Source organism: Salvelinus namaycush, chromosome 17 (genome assembly GCF_016432855.1).
Source record: "Salvelinus namaycush isolate Seneca chromosome 17, SaNama_1.0, whole genome shotgun sequence".
NCBI lineage: Eukaryota > Metazoa > Chordata > Actinopteri > Salmoniformes > Salmonidae > Salvelinus > Salvelinus namaycush.
Window position 1 is genome coordinate 16083539 of NC_052323.1, and position 24153 is coordinate 16107691.

The 24153-nt window shown below is 43.3% G+C and overlaps 1 protein-coding gene across 10 annotated transcripts in view; it reads left to right on the forward strand.

Annotated features, from left to right (window-relative positions):
• Positions 1–606: 606 nt before the first annotated feature.
• Positions 607–24153, forward strand: part of LOC120062351 (ensconsin-like) — a 52263-nt gene continuing 28716 nt past the window's right edge. For 9 of the 10 annotated variants that reach the window (XM_039012253.1, XM_039012254.1, XM_039012257.1 and 6 more), the window contains exons 1-5: positions 607–676; positions 15989–16135; positions 17955–18035; positions 21832–21995; positions 23315–23423. In XM_039012253.1, coding sequence (XP_038868181.1) covers positions 631–676; positions 15989–16135; positions 17955–18035; positions 21832–21995; positions 23315–23423 — 547 coding nt within the window. In that variant the 5' untranslated portion in view covers positions 607–630. The remainder of the gene's footprint in view (positions 677–15988; positions 16136–17954; positions 18036–21831; positions 21996–23314; positions 23424–24153) is intronic. The other variant, XM_039012256.1, reaches the window with a different exon arrangement.

Here is a 24153-nt window from a genome sequence, read left to right on the forward strand (position 1 = left end):
ATTTTGTTTTACCCTGTTTTCCATGTAAAATGAATGAGGGCCCCGCTGGCTAAGGCATGTGAGATGGGGTAGGACAGAAGCGTTAGTGTTGGATGAAAATAGACAGAACAGAGCGCAGGGAGGATGTGGTGTTTTCTTTATTTGAGGGGTTGGTTCACTACTGCTGCAAAGCAGTTCCTCCTGAAACTAACTCCTTAGACTCTTCAACTCTCTCCATAAGGTAAGTCCTCAAGGAAGCCAATGCCTTGACTTCTCTAAACTGCTTCTCTAATGTAATGTTATGACAGAAACAGAACAATATGATTGACACACAAATGCATCTCTAACTTTTATAGTGCATCTGACAAAGTTGAGCTTTTATGTTCTGACATAAATATTACTTTCTGTTTGAGTTCTAATTAATTGTATTCACACTATCATTCCCTGGGTGGTTTGATTACACTTTATATTCAACATGGCAAACTTTGATAAGCAACTGTTGCCTTCTCACAACCATAGATTTTCACGCTAGGTGGCGCTATTGCCTATCTATGGCCCGTTCCCTTGTTTTACTTGGATGTCCACGTAACCGCGTACGTATTATGCGCGCCTCTGTTGTCCAAAAACATTGAGAAGGAAAACTTCATAGAAATGGCGGAGGGTGCAACATCTCTGAAGGGTTTGCGAGCTCAAATGGGTAAGGAATACACTCAGCATAACTAATTATTAATGTGCCAATGTAGCTACTTAATGAAGTCGAATTTCCTCTACGTTGCTTGCTAAGTGACCCCTCTACCGGTAACCTACTCATTTTGAACATGTTTTGTGGCTAGCGAGCTAACCTTATCCGCTGACAAAAGGGGTTGGAAGTCCGCAACTCTGATCCCCTCCGGCTAGTTTGAAAGCTAGCTGTACAAACTACTAAGCTAGCTGCATGAAAATCAACGTTTACCGGGTCATTTATTTTGCACTATATGTAACTAGTACAACGTTCCTATTGAATGTACTTATTGTAAAATAACATTTAAACCTACTCTAACGGAGTTAGCCATAGTAGCAGAACCAGAGAGCCAATCGTTGTTGGACCCAAAATTAAATGTAATCACCGGTTGGATCGGATCTGTATGCGTGCGCGCTGTTGAGGCGCCATAAATTGCTACCTAGCTAACGTTACATATCAAACTTGTTGAAATAGTTGCCTAATTAGTTAGCTAAGTATTAACTAATTTGCCAATAAGCATAGTTAACTTTGCTAGCTGGGTAGCTACCTTATACCGTTCGCTAGCGTGCCTATTTTCTGACTAGCTAATTTAACTAATATTAGCTACAGTAACTACTTTATGGTCATCTTTGACATCTCCAAGTTCAAGCAAGGAGGTAACGTTAGCTAACGACTTGCTAGCCATTGTCTGCAAAGGAGCAAACCGTATTTTCTGGTTGGCTAGCTAGCCAGTTTAATCAGATTGACCCTGGAGAGGGCAGTTTATTCGAGTCATTATATTACATTACGGTAACTAGCTGATTTAAGGAAGCAGTTTTCCAACTTGTCTAGCTACTAGGCTGCACGAAACTAGTGTAAACTACACAAATTGTCTGTTGGCATGCTAAATGACGCTAGGCTAATTCTAGAACAATTATGTGCAAGTAACGTTAGCTACGTAAGTATTGCTATTTTTTTGTGCCTGTCTTAATGCCCAGAAAGGACGTTTGTTGTGGTATTCCTGAGGGCTTTGGATGTTGACAGGCTTTGACCTGGAACTGGGAGGTGATTGGTGGTTTCATGGGATTTGAGAGGAAGTTATGGTGGTTTTTGTATGTTGCTTGCCTACCTAGCTAATTCCTCTCTAGAGAAGTCACCAATGCACAGTTTCCCCTCATTGCATGTGGCTCATTGGTATTCAAGCAGTGAAGAGAATCTGAAATTAAAAATATTTGTCTAAGCTTGTTCACATGTGACAGATTCCGTTGTCTTGGCAAAGTAGCTAGCTGCTACATTTATTTTATTTAACCTTTATTTAACTAGGCAAGTCAGTTAAGAACAAATTCTTATTTACAATGACGGCCTATGAACAGTGGGTTAACTGCCTTGAGGGGCAGAACTACAGATTTTACCTTGTCAGCTCGGGGATTCGATCTACATAACGATGTCTGACGTGGTTTTGCACTGAGTTCCACAGACACTGAACCAAAAGTCCACAAAACTCCTCATTGGATGATAAGATTGTCCAGTTACTGCTAGTTTTCTTGGATGCAGTCAGTGATAAGGGGTTGTTTGTTTCTTGGGTATTTGGTTCCACTTTTTCACTGTACAAAATTGCTGAATAAGCCAACACTTTTTCTATGTCTTAACATTGTTTTACACGGAAGTTATTTTACGTTGTAAGCTGGGCCTCTTCCTGAGTGGCAGCCAAATGCACAGATGTTTACTGTGCGCCTGTATCAGGTCTGAATGCCCAGTTTGTTTTGACTCAAACTGTTGGACTGGGCTGAAATGCTAGTGTTTCTTACGTCAACATACCAGGCGTGAAGGGGTGTTTCTGAAATTAGGTCATATCTTTTCTTCATCCACTTTCTCATTCACTATTTTCACTCTGAAAGCTATATCCACTGAAATATGTGTCTTTGTGAAAGTATTTTCCAGAGATATTCAATCTTGCCTGTCAGTAGACTGCTGAGAAAGAGGGTGATGAGGGGAGGTTGTGTTCATACATAGGAAGGCTAACAAAAGAATGGCTGGAATCCAGTACAGCGTTAAAACACACAAATACTTGGTTATCTCCACAAGATTGTGGGTTGTACCTACACTGTCATTATGAGTGTAGATCAGATGCCTGTGACTGGAACCTAGCAAGGCTATCTGAATCCAGGCTCTGCCTGGCCTGAAGAATCAAAAGCATGAAAAATATTTCTGAATTGTTCTGAGGGAACCGAAGGAGGAAATTGTTTAGCCTTTTTTGGTGCAGAAGCTTGTAGCAATGAAACAAACAACTAGTTAGGAGGAGCTCCTCTCATCCCTGCCTTCTACAGGAGGTTAACCCTGAGTTCAGAGGTCATGACCTTCTACAGTCTGAGATTGCAGAGCCCCCGACAGTGACACGGTTTGGTTCCATGGCAGGCATTACAGCACAGAGAGAAACGTGCCCCAGGCAGGTCAACTCTTTTATAGGGTGAATAAGAGCTGATTAATGTGTTGCAGTAAAATATCATGGAAGTTCGGATGTGCCCACTCATGCAAACGCCCCCACCCGCCCATCCTCTCACCATGGTGGAAAGATTTGGGAAGTAAATGTTGGCTACATTATTTGAATAAGAGGCCATAAGATAAGATGGCCCTCCCATTCTGACTATATAGAAGTGACTCACTGAAAAGCAAAGATAGGCCTAGTTTATAAAATCAGCAAAAAAAGAAACGTCCCTTTTTCAGGACCCTGTCTTTCAAAGATAATTCGTAAAGATCCAAATAACTTCACCGTTCTTCATTGTAAAGGGTTTAAACACTGTTTCCCATGCTTGTTCAATGAACCATAAACAATTAATGAACATGCACCTGTGGAACGGTCGTTAAGACACTAACAGCTCACAGACGGTAGGCAATTAAAGTCACAGTTATGAAAACTTAGGACACTAAAGAGGCCTTTCAACCGACTCTGTAAAACACCAAAAAGAAAGATGCCTAGGGTCCCTGCTCATCTGCATGAACGTGCCTTGGGCATGCTGCAAGGAGGCATGAGGACTGCGGGACAGGTACAGGATGGCAACAACTGCCCGAGTTGCACCAGGAATGCACAATCCCTCCAGTGCTCAGACTGTCCGCAATAGGCTGAGAGAGGCTGGACTGAGGGCTTGTAGGCCTGTTATAAGGCAGGTCCTCACCAGACATCATCGGCAACAACGTCGCGTATGGGCACAAACCACCGTCGCTGGACCAGACAGGACTGGCAAAAAGTGGTCTTCACTGACGAGTCGTGGTTTTGTCTCACCATTGGTGATGGTCGGATTCGCGTTTATCGTTGAAGGAATGAGCGTTACACCTAGGCCTTTACTCTGGAGCGGGATCGATTTGGAGGTGGAGGGTCCATCATGGTCTGTGGCGGTGTGTCCCAGCATCATCAGACTGAGCTTGTTGTCATTGCAGGCAATCTCAACGCTGTGCGTTACAGGGAAGACATCCTCCTCCCTAATGTGGTATCCTTTCTGCAGGCTCATCCTGACATGACCCTCCACCATGAGAATGCCACCAGCCATGCTGCTCGTTCTGTGCGTTATTTCCTGCAAGACAGGAATGTCCGTGTTCTGCCATGGCCAGCGAAGAGCCCGGATCTCAATCCCATTGAGCACGTCTGGGACTTGTTGGATCGGAGGGTGAGGGCAAGGGCCATTCCCCCCCAGAAATGTCTGGGAACTTGCAGGTGCCTTGGAGAAGAGGGGGGTAACATCTCACAGCAAGAACTGGAAAATCTGGCACAGTCCATAAGGAGGAGATGCACTGCAGTACTTGATGCAGCTGGTGGCCACACCAGATACTGACTTTTGATTTTGACACTGCCCGTTGTTCAGGGACACATTATTCCATTTCTGTTAGTCACGTGTCTGTGGAACTTGTTCAGTTTGTCTCAGTTGTTGAATCTTGTTATGTTCATACAAATATTTACATGTTAAGTTTGCTGAAAATAAACGCAGATGACAGTGAGAGGATGTCTCTTTTGTTGAGTTTAGATGCTTTGTGTCAGTTGACTGTATAAGCATTGAGCCTAGGCCTATCCACTCCATTGTGCTTGTTGGCCTGCCATGAGTGATGCTGATGAAACGTGATGTGTGGGTTACACATCTGAGACAGTCCTTGTGTGAACCCTAACGAGCCCAACTCTGGTCAGGGCATTCTGTCATTAGCCAGTGAGAATGGAGCTCAACCTGCTGTCGTCAAGGTGTCATCATCCCGGTGGCTCTGGAAATAGCCCCGGCTTACCTCTGAGTGAATGTGTCCCCAATAATCCTGGACAGTATCTGCTGTGTGTGTGTGCACCCTCATCACAGCTGTGCCCGGTGAAGGCTGTCATTATTAGACAGTGTGGATACATTCCCCTCCAGGCATTCCCCTCCATTCCCCCCAGAGGGAATGAGAGGTCACTTCACTGAACTCACTACTGTCTCTGACTGATATTTGTGTGTGTGTGTGGTGGGTGGGTGGGTGGTTGTGTTAAGGGTGGGGGGCTGTAGTTGTTACTGTTTCTTTGAGCCTTGTCTATTGACGAGTGGCTGGACTCTATGCTTTATTTTTGGCTGACTGGTACTGAGCACTGAGGTGTCAATCTCACTGTGGCTTTGGACAGGAGGCACGAACGCAGCAGTCAGCATGTCTTCAGCAGTGGCCCAATGTAAATTTATTGTGAATAGTATGTAATTTATGAACAAAAGGATATATGCCTCATACCCTTTTATATTGGTGTTCATTCATTACCCGTAGTGCTTTGAAGTTAGACATTTCCTGTTTGAATACTGGTGGTTTTGTCCGGCTGTGAACAGAACTGCAGCTGCATGATGGATCAGGCTGGCCTGCTTCCTGTTTATGACCAGTGACTGCCCTGTCTGTGGAGCCATGATTAGTGTTCCAGGACAAGACAGGAGCCCCCTGATGAGTTGGATTTTACTGCCTCCCCTAACTGCCTTGCCTGGGGATGTTTCCTAGCCTAGCTAACCTAATCAATATAGCCAGTCTATTTACTATGCTATGTGTGATTCTAGAGAGCTAAGCTGTTGCAGTGCATATTGTACCCTAACTATCTAATAGGATAAGTTAGGTACTACAGACTAATCGGTTGAGGTGTTTCCCCCATCGCAGCAATGTAGTGCCGCTGTAGCTAGCAAGCATAGGTTAATTAAAATTGTATGTGCTCTATGGTTTGATGGAAAAAAAGTAGGTTGTTTTTAAACATATTGTATTTTAGTTGTGGACATAAAATAAAAATAAATATTTTACCAGGTTAATCTCAGTCTCTTTTACAAGAGAGACCTGGCCAAAATGGCAGCACACAAAGTTGCAGACACATTTACAACATAAAACACGAAGCACTACAGTTTAAAAAAACATACATTTACATACAGAAAAGCAAGATGGTTTGGGAAAGTGGCCCAACTGTGGGTCAAAACATTGATAGCCCTCTTTTATTTTCCATCATAGTGTTCAACCTAACTTTAAACACATTTTTAGGTGGGACGAGCTCCTGTCATTTTAGGACCTTTTCAAGTTCGTTCCAAGTGGAAGGGGCAGCGTCCTAAAAATATTTTTTGCCCTAGCTCTGTACGGGCCTTAGGCAAAATCAACTAGACACAGTCCTCTGTGCACAGACGATAGTTTTCATTTGACTGCTAGACAATGCAGTTACAAAAATAAAATGGTAGCTGTCTCAATATGGCCTTATAAATATACATTTACCAATGATTTAATCTCTGAAGAGCTAACGAAGGCCAACCCACTCTCATGTAGAGGGTACAGTGATGTGAGAGCTTTGGAGTTAGTAACAAACCTCAGCTCATCATGGCTTTTATTTGTATTTATTTTTTTATGGCAGAAAACCAGTAGACAATGGCAAAATAAATGCAAACCTCTTTCTGGATGCTCAACACAAAGTACAGCTCATGTATTTTTTGTTTCATCGGGTAATGATTTGCAGAGTAATACTTATGGATCATTCTGAAAGAGACCTCTGACCTTGTTAACAAGAAGGTATTTGTGTGGTAATAACCAGACTTTTTCCCCCCAAGAGATATTATTGACAAATGTATTCCAGTAAGTTGTGACATAAGGTATTGATTCTATATCCCTTTTAAATAAAGCAGGGATAGATCTATTGTTCTGAGGGAGCAAGGAGAAACATATTTTCCCTATTGGAGAGTCAACTGGATTAAGCGAGGGTAAGAAGGTGAGGTCTGGCTACACCTCTAAATAACATGAGAGTTCCAGATGGAATAGCATCAGACTATGGCGAACTCTCTAGGTGTGACAGGGATATTGTAATGAGATAAATTCCTTATAATGATTGACAATCCTTCTGCATTAAAACGTTGACTCATCAGCAGGATATGATTATTAAACCAGTTCTTAAAAAAATAGACTTGTTTCTATACAATATATGTTCATTGTTCCAAATGAAATACCTATGCGGGGAGAAATTGTTTATATATTAACAACCACGCTAAGAATACTTGTCTATGAAATGCAGATCATTTTGTAGGAATCAAATCATTGTTATAGTTACAAAGTAACATAAAATTGAAGTCACCAAATAGGGAGAAGATATGAGGGATGAAATTCCAAATTGAAGTTGTTTTCTTTAGGAAATGTTTAGCCCAATTTATCTTAAGTATTATTCAAAGTATGAAAATTGGAAAAAATTAGACCACCATATTCATGTGTTCATAGCGACAGATTTCCTAATATAATGTGTATGATTTTTCCAGATGAAGTTGAAAAGCATCTGGTCAACCGGTTTACTTATTTTGTTAAGATGTAGGGACTGGGCTGCATACGTAAGTCTGGAGATACCTTCAGCTTTAGAAACAATACTTGACCTTTTCAAGGATAAATCCCTCAGCAACCAATGGTTAACTTTTATTTTATTTTCAAAAATAGGTATGAAATTTAATAAGCATCTTTCCTGTTGATCCTTAGATATGGTAATCCCAAGGTACGTTACTTTTTCCTTGACTGGAATATTGCATATAGAGGGTATCACACAGTCTTTAACAGCAAACAATTCACACTTATTAAGGTTTAGGCAAAGACCAGATGCTTTGGAAAAAATATTTATCCCATCGACTGCTCTAGGAATCTGGTCAGCATCTTTCAAAAAGAGGGTGGTGTCATTTACAAGCTGACTGGTGATGATATCTCTGTCAGCAATAGAGGTCCCTTTTATATCGCTGGATTTAACAAAACTTGTAAAAGTTGGGTTGCAAGCAGGAAGAGGTTAGGTGAAGTTGGGAAACCTTGCCTAGTTCCTCTTTTCAATTCTAGGAGGAGTGCCATGCTCTAATTTAATGGAACTGTTTCCATTCGTCCCATGTTAGTGTCCAGCATGCGTAATGATGTCACAGGGACAAACATGTACAAGATATCACCATAATCAATTACAGGCACGAAAGTAGCGGAAACGATCCTCTTTCTCTCTTATAAAGAAAAACATGACTTATTATGAAAATAAAAACCCAACTTGAACCTTTCGATGTTGGTTTTAAAGGTGAGGCACTCGTCTATCAAGAGACCCAAGTACTTGTAAGTTGCTTCTCTTTATACTCTATCTGCATAGTGACTATACGTGGGAGAGTCTGAGGTTTCATCTTAGATTTTGTGAAAACCATCAACTTTGTTTTTTCAGCTTTTAAAAGCCACTTCAGCTGACAGAGCGGAGTCTGGACAATAGTAAAGGCAGATTGCAGTTCTTCAAAGGCCTTATTCAATGTTGCGGCACAATAATAAATAACTGTCGTCAGCATAAAAACGAAAACTAGCGTTTGACACGTCATTATTATACCAACATTATTAAAGTGATTCTTTGGGATTTTGGTAATGAGGCCCTTTATCTACTTCTCCGTAGTCCGATGAACTCATGGATTCCATTTTGTATGTGTCTGTGTGCGGTTTGAAGAAAGTTGCTAAATAGTGATAGCCCAAATGCTAACTAACGTTAGCGCAATGACTTGAAGTCTATACCCATAGATTTCTAATTGTGCTAAAACTAGTTAGCATGGGCTCGCAAAACTTCCTCCAACGTTCTTCATACTGGACACAGACATAAAAATGGTATCCACAAGTTCATCTGACTCATTGCCAAAATCCAGAAGTGTCCCTTTAATATAAATAGTGAACAGTGGTCCTGCCCCCTTATGGACAGTTAACATATCTGGTGACTTTCCATCAGAACTTTGTGTCCAGTTTCTGACACACAGCTTTTGAACCAAGAGACTGCCTGATCAGATAATTCTATGTTGGCAAGTTTTTGCAACATGTCATGATCAACTGTGTCAAATGCCTTTGACAGATCGATTAAAAAGGGTGCCTTTTCTTGTCGATGGCATCAATGATATAATTAACAACATTTGTTGCTGCAGTAGAAGTGCCATGCTGTTTTCTGAAACCTGATTGAAACGTAGATAAAATGTAATTGAAACGTAACTCCAATTGACAACGGCAATCTGTGTGTGTGTGCTAATGGTTTTGCTTAATACCTTCACTCAGTCACCATTGCTGTTGTCCCCATTGACATTACTGTTATAAAAACGCCACCCACGCTCTTGTCCGGCTTTGTGCTGTGTCATCCAGTCTGTCTGATTTACTGCAGCCAGCCCACTTGGGTTTAATGTATGCTTATCAATGCAAATCTCCATAGTGATGGATGCAGGTGTCCTCTCCCTCCTCTCGTCAGCTCTTCTTTCAGTGTGCACAAGAACACCTGGCTCTTTCAGTTCTACAATACGTGGTCCTGTGTGGCTCAGTTGGTAGAGCATGGCTCTGGGTTCGATTCCCACGGGAAACCAGTAAGAAAATGTATGCACTCACTACTGTAAGTCGCTCAAATAAGAGCGTCTGCTAAATGACTAAAATGTCAAATACGTATAAGTCCGTGGTGAAAAGACCTGGATAAAAGCATTATATTCAATTGAAACCCCTATTGCATTGTCCAGTTAATGTAGGCTAATCTATGACCAATATTAACTTAGGATAAATTGATGGTTATCACTAGCCTCCCAGGTGTGGCAGAGTTAATGGGTTTGGACTGGAGCATAGGTGGTGTAACCAGGGACTCAGTCCTTTATTGTTGCTATGGTGTACTGTTATTTGCATGCTTTGTGCTGGAGGAGAGGGCTCACTGTTTGCCCACTGTCCTCCTTTGTGAGTGACCGAGAGGACGAGGACAGTGACTCAGACTATCCCTTTTGCATATTCTCTATATCCTCTGGCCTGCTCTTTTAATCTGCGTCTGTGAGGACAGGCTGCACCTACTTCTAATCACGCTATCACACGAGCAGGGAATTATTTCAACTTCTTTTGAAGATGACTGTCTTCAGTGAAACTCTTTTTGGATCAACAATCTGAATGACCACTTCCTGGGCAAAGAGTCTGTCTATGAATAGTGTGAACACTCCAAAGGAACTCAGACCCCTCAAAAGATCCCCAGATGTGAATTGAACTGATACCATCTTGAGAGGTTGTCTGAGTTTGTTTTGCTTGAATTCTGTGATCTGTTCCCTTTTTTGGGGCAATGTGAACACAAAGCTCTCCAGGTTCGCTTGTCATTATTCCCACACCACACAGTAGACTACTGCAACACCGTTTCCCCTGCCACAACCCCTCACATTGGTGAGAGAAGATGATGTGCAGGTTCATGGGAAAAAACGTGTGCTGTTTATGGATATTGATTAGAGATTGTCAAGGATGCACAGAAATTCAAAAATACAGTTTGTACTGACACGATGTTCAGATTATTTGTTTGCAATATGTTTATCTATAGGCTAAGATGGCTTCATAAGCTATTTATTGATTGTGGGGTTTGAATAGTGTGAGAAGACAACATATTTGGTGAGAATCATAACATGGGTACAAAATCCATTCTAGCTCTTAAAGGGGCAGTAACCTACATTGGGTGAACAATTTTAAATTAGGCATACAGCATTATTTAATCAGCAGTTATTCTACTGGTATTTTAACGTTACCAATAATATTTACATTTTATCTTATTACAATTGTCATCTTTTAACGAAATGCTATCTATTAGCTTCCAAAATGTAAGTAGGTACAGTATATCTAGTTGTCCGATAGCACATTCTGATGGAGTGACTTGTCCTGTACTTTTACCCAGAGTGCATTGAGTGAATGTTGGAAAAATACACAGAACAAAAATATAAAGTGTTGATCCCATGTTTCATGAGCTGAAATAAAAATATTTTGTGCACAAATTTGTTTACATCCCTGTAGGTGAGCATTTCTCTTTTGCCAAGATAATCCATCCACCTGACAGATGTGACATACCAAGAAGCTGATTTATACAGCATGATCGTTACAGATGTGTGCCTGGGTACAATAAAAGGCCAGTCTAAAATGTGCAGTTTTGTCAAATGACACAATGCCACGCACGTCTCAAGTTGAGGGAGCGTGCAATTAGCATGCTGACTGCAGGAATGTCCACCAGAGCTGTTGCCAGATAATTGAAAGTAAATTTCTCTACCATAAGCTGCCTCCAATGTCATTTTAGAAAAATGTGTCAGTACGTCCAACTGGCCTCACAACCACAGACCACCTGTAACCACACCAGCCCAGGACCACCTCATCCGGCTTCTTCACCTTCGGGATCTTCTGAGACCAGCAACCCAGACAGCTGATAAAATTGAGTATTTCTGTCTATAATAGAGCCCTTTTGTGGAGCAAAGCTCATAGTTGGCTGGGCCTGGCTTCCCACCCATGGCTGCACCCTTGCCCAGTCATGTGAAATCCATAGATTAGGGCCTATTGAATTTATTTAAATTGGCAATTTTCCTTATGCACTAACTCAGTAAAATCGTTGAAATTGTTGCATGTTGCGTTTTTATATTTTTGTTCAGTATTTCTTTGTTCCTTTCTAAACATAGCAATGTGAAAGCAAAGAGTACTCTGACCTAAAAAAGTTGAATTGAACTGGCAGTAGAGTTAAGTCCTCGTTCAAAGGCAAGGGCAGTGTGAATTATATTTACCTTTTTTACCCAGAGCCCTTCCCAACTACATGACATGCCACCTCAGACCTGGCCCCTGATGAGACCACAGACTTTCATTTGATAAATGTGGTCAATATATATTGCCCAAGTGTTCATGTAAAGGAACTACTACTCTAAAGTTGGTCATTATGAAATTGACTGCAATCATTTTAAAAGCATTGTTCTGGATTTTTGCAATGAAGCCCTTTAACTACTTCCCCAGAGTTGGATGAATTGGTGAATACCATTTGTATGTCTCTGCGTGCAGTTTGTAGGATGTTGCTATCTAGCGTTTGCGCAATTGCTAACTAGCATGCTAACTGTTCCCATAGACTTCCAATAATTGTGCTTTAAATCTACCTCAAACTTCCTTCATACTGGACGCAGAAACGTAAAAAGGTATCCACAAGTTCATCTGACTTAGGGCTCCCGAGTGGCGCAACGGTCTAAGGCAATGCATCTTAGTGCTAGAGTCGTCACGACAGACCCTGCTTCGATTCCAGGCTGTATCACAACTGGCCTTGATTGGGAGTCCCATAGTGCGGCGCACAATTGGCTCAGCGTCGTCCGGATTTGGCCAGCGTAGGCCGTCATTGTAAATAAGAATTTGTTCTTAACTGCCTTGCCTAGTTAATTATATAAAACAATAAAAATCCTGCACTGTCCATTTTAAAAATTCTTTCAGCTGTCTTGGGTCTCTGAAAAGGTCTCTGCTTGGCTTGGAATGAGTGTGAATTGAGGCTTGGATTGACAGTGAGTGAGATGCATAAGCCCTTGTCTGGTCTCTCAAGCTGTACTCTGCATTGCTGAACAACAGTTGACATGTGACAGAACTGCCTAATTCTTGGCAGGGCGAGGAGGACACCAGATGAATGGTGTGTTGTAAGAGTCCCTTTTAGGCTGATTTGAGGAGGTTTTGAATTTCGTCTAGTGGATGATTCCTTATCTGCACCGACTTGGATCGGATTATATATTTTCTCCTCTTTCGTACATTCAAGAGCTGTATATTGGCCTACGTTAATCTAATTTCACACCCTCTCATTGTGTTTTGTTTATTCCCCTGAGGGCAGGACGGATGTTAAAGTCGCTAGCTCACGAGACACCGCTACTTAACCATTCACCCCAAATGTATAATCTAATACTGAGCACCCCTCAGTTTCTACAGAGGCAGTGGGTTAGCTAGTTTGTGTATTAGGCCTATCTGAGTCTTATGAAGGTAATCAGACAGTCAAAAGGCCATTGGAACACTTTTTACTTAACTGGGATTCCCACTCTGTGAAGCGTGATGAGAGGAAAAGTAAACTGATGTCCCCTTCCTATGGGATTATCAGCAGACTTTGACCGAGTCATTCATCTGTGACGACCTGAGTGAAAGATATTGATGCTGTTCCATTGAAGACTATGGTATTGATGCAGCTTTGTTTGTTTGTCGTGTTGGTTTTGTCCTCCCGTTGACTTTTGCTATCTGCTCTGTAAAGGCCAATGGCTAAAGAATAACATCAATGCCAGTCTGTTTGGGAGTGGAGGAGTGTTGCACTTAGAGATCCATTGTCTGTCGTTTGAGGTTTCTCTTCTCCAGTCAGAACCACACTGATATGGGCTAATGTAAAGAGCTGTAGCATAGTCCTCTTCTGTAGTCCACTTCATGTTCCTGATTTTGGAGTTTCCACTCACTGATAACCTGCCTTTTTGGTTTTATTGTGTTTATGTCCGGCTGAGTTTTCTCCCGCATATTCTCGTCCTCTGTATATGACCTTTCCACTCAACAAAAAAACAGCATGGCAGATAGCAGTGAACACAGAGTACCGTCAGGGTCTTGTAAAGAGGGCCATTGTCACCACCACTCCCCATTGGATAATGCTTTAGTGTTGCTGTACTGTCTCACTGCTTAATGTTAGGGAGTTGGAGAAGCAGAGGTGCTTGGTTCCCTTTTGTTGCACTAAAGTTGTATGTGACATAAAGGCATTTAGACAGGACAGGTTATTTGATTACTTTGTTATCTGCCGTCTCACTCAGATTAGAGGTCGACCGATTAATCGGAAGGGCCGATTTCAAGTTTTTATAACAATCGGAAATCGGTATTTTTGGACACCGGTTTTGCCGATTTAAAAATTATATATTATTATTTTACACCTTTTATTTCATCTTTATTTAACTAGGAAAGTCAGTTAAGAACACATTCTTATTTTCAATGACGGCCTAGGAACGGTGGGTTAACTGCCTTGTTCAGGGGCTGAATGACAGATTTTCACATTGTCAGCTCGGGGGATCCTTACAGTTAACTAGTCCAACTCAATAACGACCTGCACTCCACAAGGAGACATACTGCCTGTTACGCGAATGCAGTAAGCCAAGGTAAGTTGCTAGCTAGCATTAAACTTATCTTATAAAAAAACTATCAATTAATCATAATTACATTTTACATTTTAGTCATTTAGCAGACGCTCTTATCCAGAGCGACTTACAGTGCATACATTTTATTACATTTTACATACTGAGACAAGGATATCCCTACCGGCCAAACCCTCCCTAACCCGGACGACGCTATGCCAATTGTGCGTCGCCCCACGGACCTCCCGGTTGCGGCCGGCTGCGACAGAGCCTGGGCGCGAACCCAGAGACTCTGGTGGCGCAGTGCCCTAGACCACTGCGCCACCCGGGAGCTCAATCACTAGTTAACTACACATGGTTGATGATATTTCTATATATTATCTAGCGTGTCCTGCGTTGAATATAATCTGACTGAGCATACAAGTATCTGACTGAGCAGTGGTAGGCAGAAGCAGGCGCGTAAACATTCATTCAAACAGCACTTTCGTGCGTTTTTCCAGCAGCTCTTTGTTGTGCGTCAAGCATTGCGCTGTTTATGACTTCAAGCCTATCAACTCCCGAGATGAGGCTGGTGTAACCGACGTGAAATGGCTAGCTAGTTAGCGGGGCGTGCGCTAATAGCGTTTCAAACGTCACTCGCTCTGAGCCTTGGAGTGGTTGTTCCCCTTGCTCTGCATGGGTAACGCTGCTTCGAGGGTGGCTGTTGTCGTTGTGTTCCTGGTTCGAGCCCAGGGAGGAGCGAGGAGAGGGACGGAAGCTATACTGTTACACTGGCAATACTAAAGTGCCTATAACAACATCCAATAGTCAAAGGTTAATGAAATACAAATGGTATAGAGGGAAATAGTCCTATAATTCCTATAATAACTACAACCTAAAACTTCTTACCTGGGAATATTGAAGACTCATGTTAAAAGGAACCACCAGCTTTCATATGTTCTCATGTTCTGAGCAAGGAACTTAAACGTTAGCTTCCTTACATGGCACATATTGCACTTTTACTTTCTTCTCCAGCACTTTGTTTTTGCATTATTTAAACCAAATTGAACATGTTTCATTATTTATTTGAGGCTAAATTGATTTTATTGATGTATTATATTAAGTTAAAATAAGTGTTCATTCAGTATTGTTGTATTTGTCATTATTACAAATAAATCAACAACAAAAATATCGGCCGATTTAATCGGTATCAGCTTTTTTGGTCCTCCAATAATCGGTATCGGCGTTGAAAAATCATAATCGGTCGACCTCTAACTCAGATATTTAAGCATGATGACTACTTTAGTATCCCATACACTCATGGGGCTTTGCTAGCCTATAGCACTGAACTGCAGAGACAATATTGCTGTTTTAAATGCTAATTTCCTCAAATTCTGCACATTTTGCCATCGGGAAGAGAGAATATTTGACAATGTTTTTAAAAATATTTTTAAAATTCTAGTTTCCTGTAATTCTACACATTTGTCATGTGGCTGAGAGCGAATTCCATATTAAAACAATAACTGCAATTATACACATTTTATCATGGCTTATGCCTTGTTCATATGTTCTGAGGGACTCAAACATTATAACAAAGTCAATGCCATGACATTTTTTTAAATTTCAGGTTCTTCCTGGGATGTTTGTATAGAAAATCCCAGCATTGTTAGTGTTGTGACCAAAGCCCATCTGACCCAGTGTGTCACAGAGCCCTGTGTACAGCTGCCTGGCTGACCATTGATGAGGGGGAGGCTGGTGGCTAGAGGCTGAATAGATGGATTCTTCTGTGGTGTTAAATCATCTGAATCTCTCTTGAACATGCGTTCCTATGGAGGATAAACAAAGCACAGTGTAAACTGCTTACTCAGCAGCTCGTTATTCCAAAATCATTTTCATTTCATTAGATGTCTTTTTTTAATTCATTTTTATTGACCATGCTGTCTCTCTGTCTCTCTCTCTGTGTGTGTGCTTACAGCTGCAGCTGCGCAGGCACAGGCAGAGGAGCGGCGCAGCCTAGCAGGGAACAGCCCAGGGCCTGCATCCGCAGCAGCAGCTAACACGCCATCCCCAGGAGCAGCTAACACGCCATCCCCAGCAGCAGCAGCGAAGTCTCCCCGACCAGGTAACAAAACAGCCCCTGCCTGCTGCATCTGTATAAACCCACACTGTCACACACACATGTATATATTATGCACAGATCTACACAAGCATACATACCACCAGAATGACTCTTATGTCACCCTAACATGCTGACCAGACCGGACACGTCGCGTGCGCGAGCGTCGCAAAATAAATTTAGAACCCCATGTTATTCAATTATTGCACCCACACTGCTTGCGCGCGCCAATGAGCGTCTGCGACACCAAGGGCTAAAATAGATGTCGTTCCTATTTCTGACGCAGATCGCGCTGCAAGTCATGCCTCTCCCATCTCCTCATTGGTTTATAGAAGCAGGTATCCACGTGCCATCTCCTCATTGGTTTATAGAAGCAGGTACCCACGTGCCATCTCCTCATTGGTTATACCCACGTGGGAGATAGAAAGACAAACTGTTTTGCCGGTTGTCGTGGTAATACAATGAAAGTTTAGATTCGATCACCATATAATTTAAACAATGAAAAAGCCTGAAAGGAGGAGAGATGACTAGAAACGATTCGGTTGGCCGTTTTATGTGTGGATTAATTGTCGGAGTAGAGATCCTTGTGCATTTCAGGTAAAATAACAACTCAATGTTTATATCCCAGGACAAATTAGCTAGCAACAGCAAGCTAGCTAAACCGGACAAATTAACGTTAGCTAGCAAAGGCAAGCTAACTAGCTAAAATACCATACATGTTTAATGCTTTTCGACCTGTCCCCAAATTAATGTCATTGGTTCAGAGTTTGTTTTGATATTTTAACCTGCGTGTCGTGATCGCGTTTGGTGTGGGGGGGGGGAATAAATGTATGCACGATGGCACACGCGCGCAGCCGGTTTGGGCAAGGTGTGGTTGCGCGCGTGCGCCATTGTGCTTAACTTTATTTTGTCCTGGGATATAAACATTGAGTTGTTATTTTACCTGAAATGCACAAGGATCTCTACTCCGACAATTAATCCACACATAAAACGGCCAACCGAATCGTTTCTAGTCATCTCTCCTCCTTCCAGGCTTTTTTATCGTTTAAATTATATGGTGATCGCATCTAAACTGTCATTGTATTACCACGACAACCGGCAAAACAGTTCGTCTTTCTATCTCCCACGTGGGTATAACCAATGAGGAGATGGCACGTGGGTACCTGGTTCTATAAACCAATGAGGAGATGGGAGAGGCAGGACTTGCAGCGCGATCTGCGTCAGAAATAGGAACAACATCTATTTTAGCCCTTGGTGTCGCAGACGCTCGTTGGCGTGCGCAAGCAGTGTGGGTGCAATAATTGAATAACATTGATTTCTACATTTATTTTGCGACGCTCGCGCACGCGACGTGTCCGGTCTGGTCAGCATGTAAGCCTCTGCCATATTTCAAGGAGGCCTAGCTAATGCTGTATGTTTTTATCATGCACTAACATGATCTTAACCTCACTAGTCATAAATTAGGCCTACCTGCTGTAATTCATTGCAGAGTAGCCTAATCAGTCCCTCCGTGATTCCGCGATCACTATTTTATTTTTGTGCAAAATCAATAATTCCCTGGAAATCATGCAAGGGCTTGGAAATTTGACCGATATCCGCACTATTTCCACGTAACACAGTTACAGTAATATGACTCAAAGTGCATTAATGTCAGGTAGGCACATGATGGACACATCTGCCTGTCAGGTGATTCACTCAGTGACACTGCAGCTCATTATAATCGAACAACGATGCTCCACCCATGTCCACACTTTCTCCACCGCATGTGTGTGAAGGTGAGTGTGTTCCCACTTACCTGTGTGTGTGTGTCTGTGTGTGCATGCAGTCATTGATGGTGCTGCACTAAGGATAGACGAGCGTCTTCGTGTGGCGAAAGAGAGACGAGAGGAATCCGATAGGCAGCAAGGTAAGAGCTCAGTCTGAATGGTGGTTCAGAATCCAACAGAACATTCTAGTAGCGGTCTCAGGAGACCTGTACACCATCCTCTTTAATGGGCCCAGTCTCTGATCCTGACTGTTTCAGCCCTAATTTATTTTATTTTATTTTTTTATTTCACCTTTATTTAACCAGGTAGGCTAGTTGAGAACAAGTTCTCATTTACAACTGCGACCTGGCCAAGATAAAGCATAGCAATTCGACACATACAACAACACAGAGTTACACATGGAATAAACAAAACATACAGTCAATAATACAGTAGGGGAGAAAAAAAAAAGTCTATATACAGTGAGTGCAAATGAGGTAAGATAAGGGAGATAAGGCAATAAATAGGCCATGGTGGCAAAGTAATTACAATATAGCAATTAAACACTGGAATGGTAGATGCGCAGAAGATGAATGTGCAAGTAGAGATACTGGGGTGCAAAGGAGCAAGATAAATACACTAAGTGGATGAGGTAGATAGATGGGCTGTTTACAGATGGGCTATGTACAGGTGCAGTGATCTGTGAGCTGCTCTGACAGCTGGTGCTTAAAGCTAGTGAGGGAGATATGAGTCTCCAGCTTCAGTGATTTTTGCAGTTCTTTCCAGTCATTGGCAGCAGAGAACTGGAAGGAAAGGCGACCAAAGGAGGAATTGGCTTTGGGGGTGACCAGTGAGATATACCTGCTGGAGCACGTGCTACGAGTGGGTGCTGCTATGCTGACCAGTGAGCTGAGATAAGGGGGGCTTTACCTAGCAGAGACTTGTAGATAACCTGTAGCCAGTGGGTTTGGCGACGAGTATGAAGCGAGGGCCAACCAACGAGAGCGTACAGGTCGCAGTGGTGGGTAGTGTATTGGGCTTTGGTGACAAAACGGATGGCACTGTGATAGACTGCATCCAATTTGTTGAGTAGAGTGTTGGAGGCTATTTTATAGATGACATCGTCGAAGTCGAGGATCGGTAGGATGGTCAGTTTTACGAGGGTATGTTTGGCAGCATGAGTGAAGGATTCTTTGCTGCGATATAGGAAGCCGATTCTAGATTTAATTTTGAATTGGAGATGCTTAATGTGAGTCTGGAAGGAGAATTTACAGTCTAACCAGACACCTATGTATTTGTAATTGTCCACGTATTCTAAGTCAGAGCTGTCCAGAGTAGTGATGCTGGACGGGCGGGCAGGTGCGAGCAGAGTGATCGATTGAATAGCATGCATTTAGTTTTGCTTGCATTTAAGAGCAGTTGGAGGCCACGGAAGGAGAGTTGTATGGCATTGAAGCTCGTCTGGAGGTTAGTTAACAGTGTCCAAAGAAGTGCCAGAAGTATACAGAATGGTGTCATCTGCGTAGAGGTGGATCAGAGAATCACCAGCAGCAAGAGCGACATCGTTGATGTATACAGAGAAGAGAGTCGGACCGAGAATTGAACTCTGTGGCATCCCCATAGAGACTGCCAGAGGTCCGGACAACAGGCCCTCCGATTTGACGCACTGAAATCTATCTGAGAAGTAGTTGGTGAACCAGGCGAGGCAATCATTTGAGAAACCAAGACTGTCGCGTCTGCCAATAAGAATGTGGTGATTGACAGTCGAAAGCCTTGGCCAGGTCGATGAATACGGCTGCACAGTAATGTCTCTTATCGATGGCGGTTATGTCGTTGTTTAGGAACTTGAGCGTGGCTGAGATGCACCCATGACCTGCTCTGAAAACAGATTGCATAGGTACGGTGGGATTCGAAATGGTCGGTAATCTGTTTGTTAACTTGGCTTTCGAAGACCTTAGAAAGACAGGGTAGGATAGATATAGGTCTGTAGCAGTTTGGGTCTAGAGTGTCACCCCCTTTGAAGAGGGGGATGACCGCGGCAGCTTTCCAATCTTTGGGAATCTCAGACGATACGAAAGAGGTTGAACAGGCAAGTAATAGGGGTTGCAACAATTTCGGCAGATAATTTTAGAACGAGAGGGTCCAGATTGTCTAGCCCGGCTGATTTGTAGGGGTCCAGATTTTGCAGCTCTTTCAGAACATTCGCTTTTTGGGTGAAGGAGAAATGGTGGGAGCTTTTGCGGGTTGCTGTGGGGGGTGCCGGGCAGTTGACCGGGGTAGGGGTAGCCAGGTGGAGCATGGCCAGCCGTAGAGAAATGCTTGTTGAAATTGTCAATCATAGTGGATTTATCGGTGGTAACAGTGTTTCCTAGCCTCAGAGCAGTGGGCAGCTGGGAGGAGGTGCTCTTATTCTCCATGGACTTTACAGTGTCCCAAAACTTTTTTGAGTTTGTACTACAGGATGTAAATTTCTGTTTAGGAAAGCTAAGGCTAGCTTTTTCAATCTGCCTGTGTATTTGTTCCTGACTTTCCTGAAAAGTTGCATATCACGGGGGCTATTCGATGCATATTGATATTAGAGAGAGGCATGCGTAGCCAAGTGAACATATGGGTCCAGTAAATGGTTGGGCTCGCTGGGGATTCAGAAAGTTAGCAGGCCGGTGCTAGCAGATAGTAGGCCGGTGCTAACAAGCTAGCAGTTAGCAGACTGTGGCCAGCAAGCTAGCAGTTAGCAGACTGTGGCCAGCAAGCTAGCAGTTAGCAGACCGGGGCCAGCAAGCTAGCAGTTAGCAGACCGGGGCCAGCAAGCTAGCAGTTAGCAGACCGGGGCCAGCAAGCTAGCAGTTAGCAGACCGGGGCCAGCAAGCTAGCAGTTAGCAGACCGGGGCCAGCAAGCTAGCAGTTAGCAGACCGGGGCCTTTGGGGGACGTCGCAATGGAGGTAAGTCTGTTTTTGCCTCTTCGTGCGGTGACGTCGATAGACCAGTCGTGGATTAGTAGGATTCCAAGTTGCTCCAGGTAGCTAGCAGGCCGGGGTTAGCAGAATGGGCCTTCAGCGAACGTCACGCCTGAGGGGCCTGTTTGAATCCTCGGGCAGATTATGTCAGTATTCCAGTCGTAGAGGATCGGTGGGGTTCCGTGCCCCGTACCGGTAGTAGAAGGGGTCCGGATATTGTAACCCAGGAGTGGGCTTCGGTGGTAGCCCAGGAGCCCTAGCCAGGCTAGCTTCAAGCTAATTGGTGCTTGCTCCGGGATGGAAACGCTAGCCAGGAGTAGTCACCCGGGATTACAGTTAGCTAGTTGCGAAGATCCAGATGAAAATGTTCAGAGTCTGCGGTAGGAATCCGGGGATATGGAGAGAAAAAAATAGGTCCGCTATGCTCTAGTTTGAGTCATGTTGTACGAACTGGCGAGAGCTTTCCGAGCTAAAGGTTAGCTGATGACCGCTAGCAGTGGTTTCCTGACTGATAGCTGGTAGGTAGTTAGCTGGCTAGCTTCAGTTGAGGGATTCCAGATCCGAAGTAAATAGAAATACTTTAGAAAAAAAACAGATCCACACCACATTGGGTGAGGCTGGTTGCAGGACAGTATTTAGAAGTTGAGGTTTAGGAAAATATTTTAAAAGATATGCGAAGAGAAAGATATAAAAATATATAAACAAGGGACACGACAGGACAAAGACAGAGACATCTGACTGCTACGCCATCTTGGATCTGGATCTAATCAAATCATTGGATTAGCAACATACACAAGTACATACATTGCAAGTCCTCAGAGGCATTTCCTGTTAAGACAGGAAATGCCTTCTTTAGAGTGTAGAGGGACTTTACTGGGAGATTTAATGAGGTGACCTCTGGGCTGGTCACAAAGTAAACAAACCAATGTGTTTTCCCACCTTTTTTTCACCACACCCTTTCACACTAACCCATACTTGCACCCCCCCCCCCCCCATCTATAGCTACGAAGGAAACTCAGATCCTGGAGCGGGAGCGTAAGGCCAAGCTGCAGGTGGAGCGTCAGATGGAGGAGCGCCAGAAGAAGCTGGACGAGCAGCGCAGGAAGGAGGAGCAGAGACGCTCGGCCGTGGAGGGAAAGAGGAAGCAAAAACAGGAAGAGGAGAAGGTACAGGCCCCTGGGGTCATCCTCAACACCAGGGCGGCACTACAGATACAGCTTGTATTATTGGGATATATTCTAGTCAACTCTTGGTGTATGCAGTGCTGGGCATGGAACTTTTTGGTCCACCAGCTACTGTGGCAGATAGATGAGAAAAATATTTTCTTTCCGCTACAATTACTGCTGCATTTATATGCTCATACTTTACTTAATTCTTATTTATTCGCTAATGCGAGTGAAATGCTTGCGCTGTGGGGCCCAGACCACCCGCAGGACCACCTGGCCGAAATAGACATCTTACTCGATGTCAACACCGACCCGCATTTGGCAGGTGTTAATTTTAGGCCCTGAGATGCAGTGGTTTGGGAATGATACAAATGTGTCTGGACCAGGCTATGCAGATGTACAAGTAAGCAAGAAGAATGTATTTCAATTGGTACTGGTGAACTTAACTCATCACGAGGTGGTTATGCTCACTGCTCAGGTCTGTGGTATTTTATGGTGTAGCCTAATTGGCAGAGTTAATGCTATGTCTCGGTTAGAGCATGGGTGAAGAACTTCAGTAAAGTCTGCATACTTTGGTACGTGTTATGAATGAAACCATATCCTGTTTTAGCTACTTTTCATGGGCGTCTGCTGCAGGAAGCTCAGTCCCTCAGAGTTCTTATTCCAGACACCTTGTTATTAGTGGCCTGCTGCTTTTCACCACTACAGCAACGGCCCCAGAACAATTTAGTGTTGGTCGTGACATCTGAAAGATTTCAGAATTTAAAAGATATTATAGGGATATTATAGGGATATGTGTCTTTGTTTTAAAGCAGAACAGACAATTTGGCTTGATCTTTCTCAAATATGACGTTATCTGACATCTTGTTTGTCTCTCAAAATGATCTCCCTCACTTACCCCTTCTCCCATCACTATGGTCATATTGTAGTGAACTGTTATTGTCAGCTAGTCAGACAGAAAATGGCATTTCACCTTGAGTTACCTCCTCAAATCATTCTGGGACATATGTTCATGTTGTCATTTTTGTCCCATTTATCTGTTTGACCTATTTTGGTTTGGGAGACCAAGATTATTTCTGAATGACTTTGCATTCCGCCACTGTGCCCATCTCTCTCCGTATCTCTCAATCTCCCCCTCTCTTTCTCCTCTTCATTCCCCCCTCTCTCTCATCTTTCGCTCCCTATCCCCCCTCATATCTCTCGCTCGCTATCCTCCCCTCTCTCTCTCGCTATTCCGCTCCTCTCTCTTTCTCGCTCCCCCCGTCTCTCTCCTGGTCGCTTTCTCTCCCCTCGTCTCTCTCTGTGTGTGTATGCTGCAGGAGCACTATGAGGCGGTGATGCGGCGGACCCTGGAGCGCAGCCAGAGAGTGGAGCAGAAGCAGAAGAGGTGGTCCTGGGGAGGGGTTTCAGAGTCAGACAACCGACCTGGTAAGGAACCCTCCATCATACCATTCCCACTCTGCTCTCTATACCATATAGATAGGACTACAAAATGTGTAGGACTCCACCTGTGTGTGTGTGTGTGTGTGTGTGTGTGTGTGTGTGTAAGAAGTTTCCGTTTCTGCTTGTCTGACAGCGGGACGCTGAATGACACAAGTCGGTTAAACTTGCTGTTGCATCCTCACATTGACTGGCTCGTTATTGGTTCTCTGTCAGCTGGAGTTATGTTGATTGGCTCTGTGTTTCTCAATGTTTTCTGTTTTTATTTGAAGTCTGACTGCCTTTAGTTAATGAAGCATACTATTAATGTGTAGTGACATAGCTGCCTCACTGTATCACAAACATTTTTTAGTTTTTGTTTCAGGCAAGGCATTTATTGTACATATAGGGGCAGTTTCCCAGTAATAGATTACACCTAGTTCTGGATTTAAAAACTTGATAGAAGATAGTCTCAATTTGAAAGTGCTTTTCTCCATTTGAAAGTGCTTTTCAGTCCAATTGTGCTTAATCTGTGTCAGGGAATCCGGCCCATACTGTATAAAACCAATGTACTTAGTATAGGTCCAAAATATGTACGTTATCAGTCCATTTATTTGACATTTCTGTGGTCTGATCCCATAGAGCCTCATTCAAGACTTATGATGTGAGCCTGTTTCCCAGCAGCTGTGTTGTGGGCTCTGATGGTCAGAGAGGTGAATCTATTGATGTTTGTCAGCCA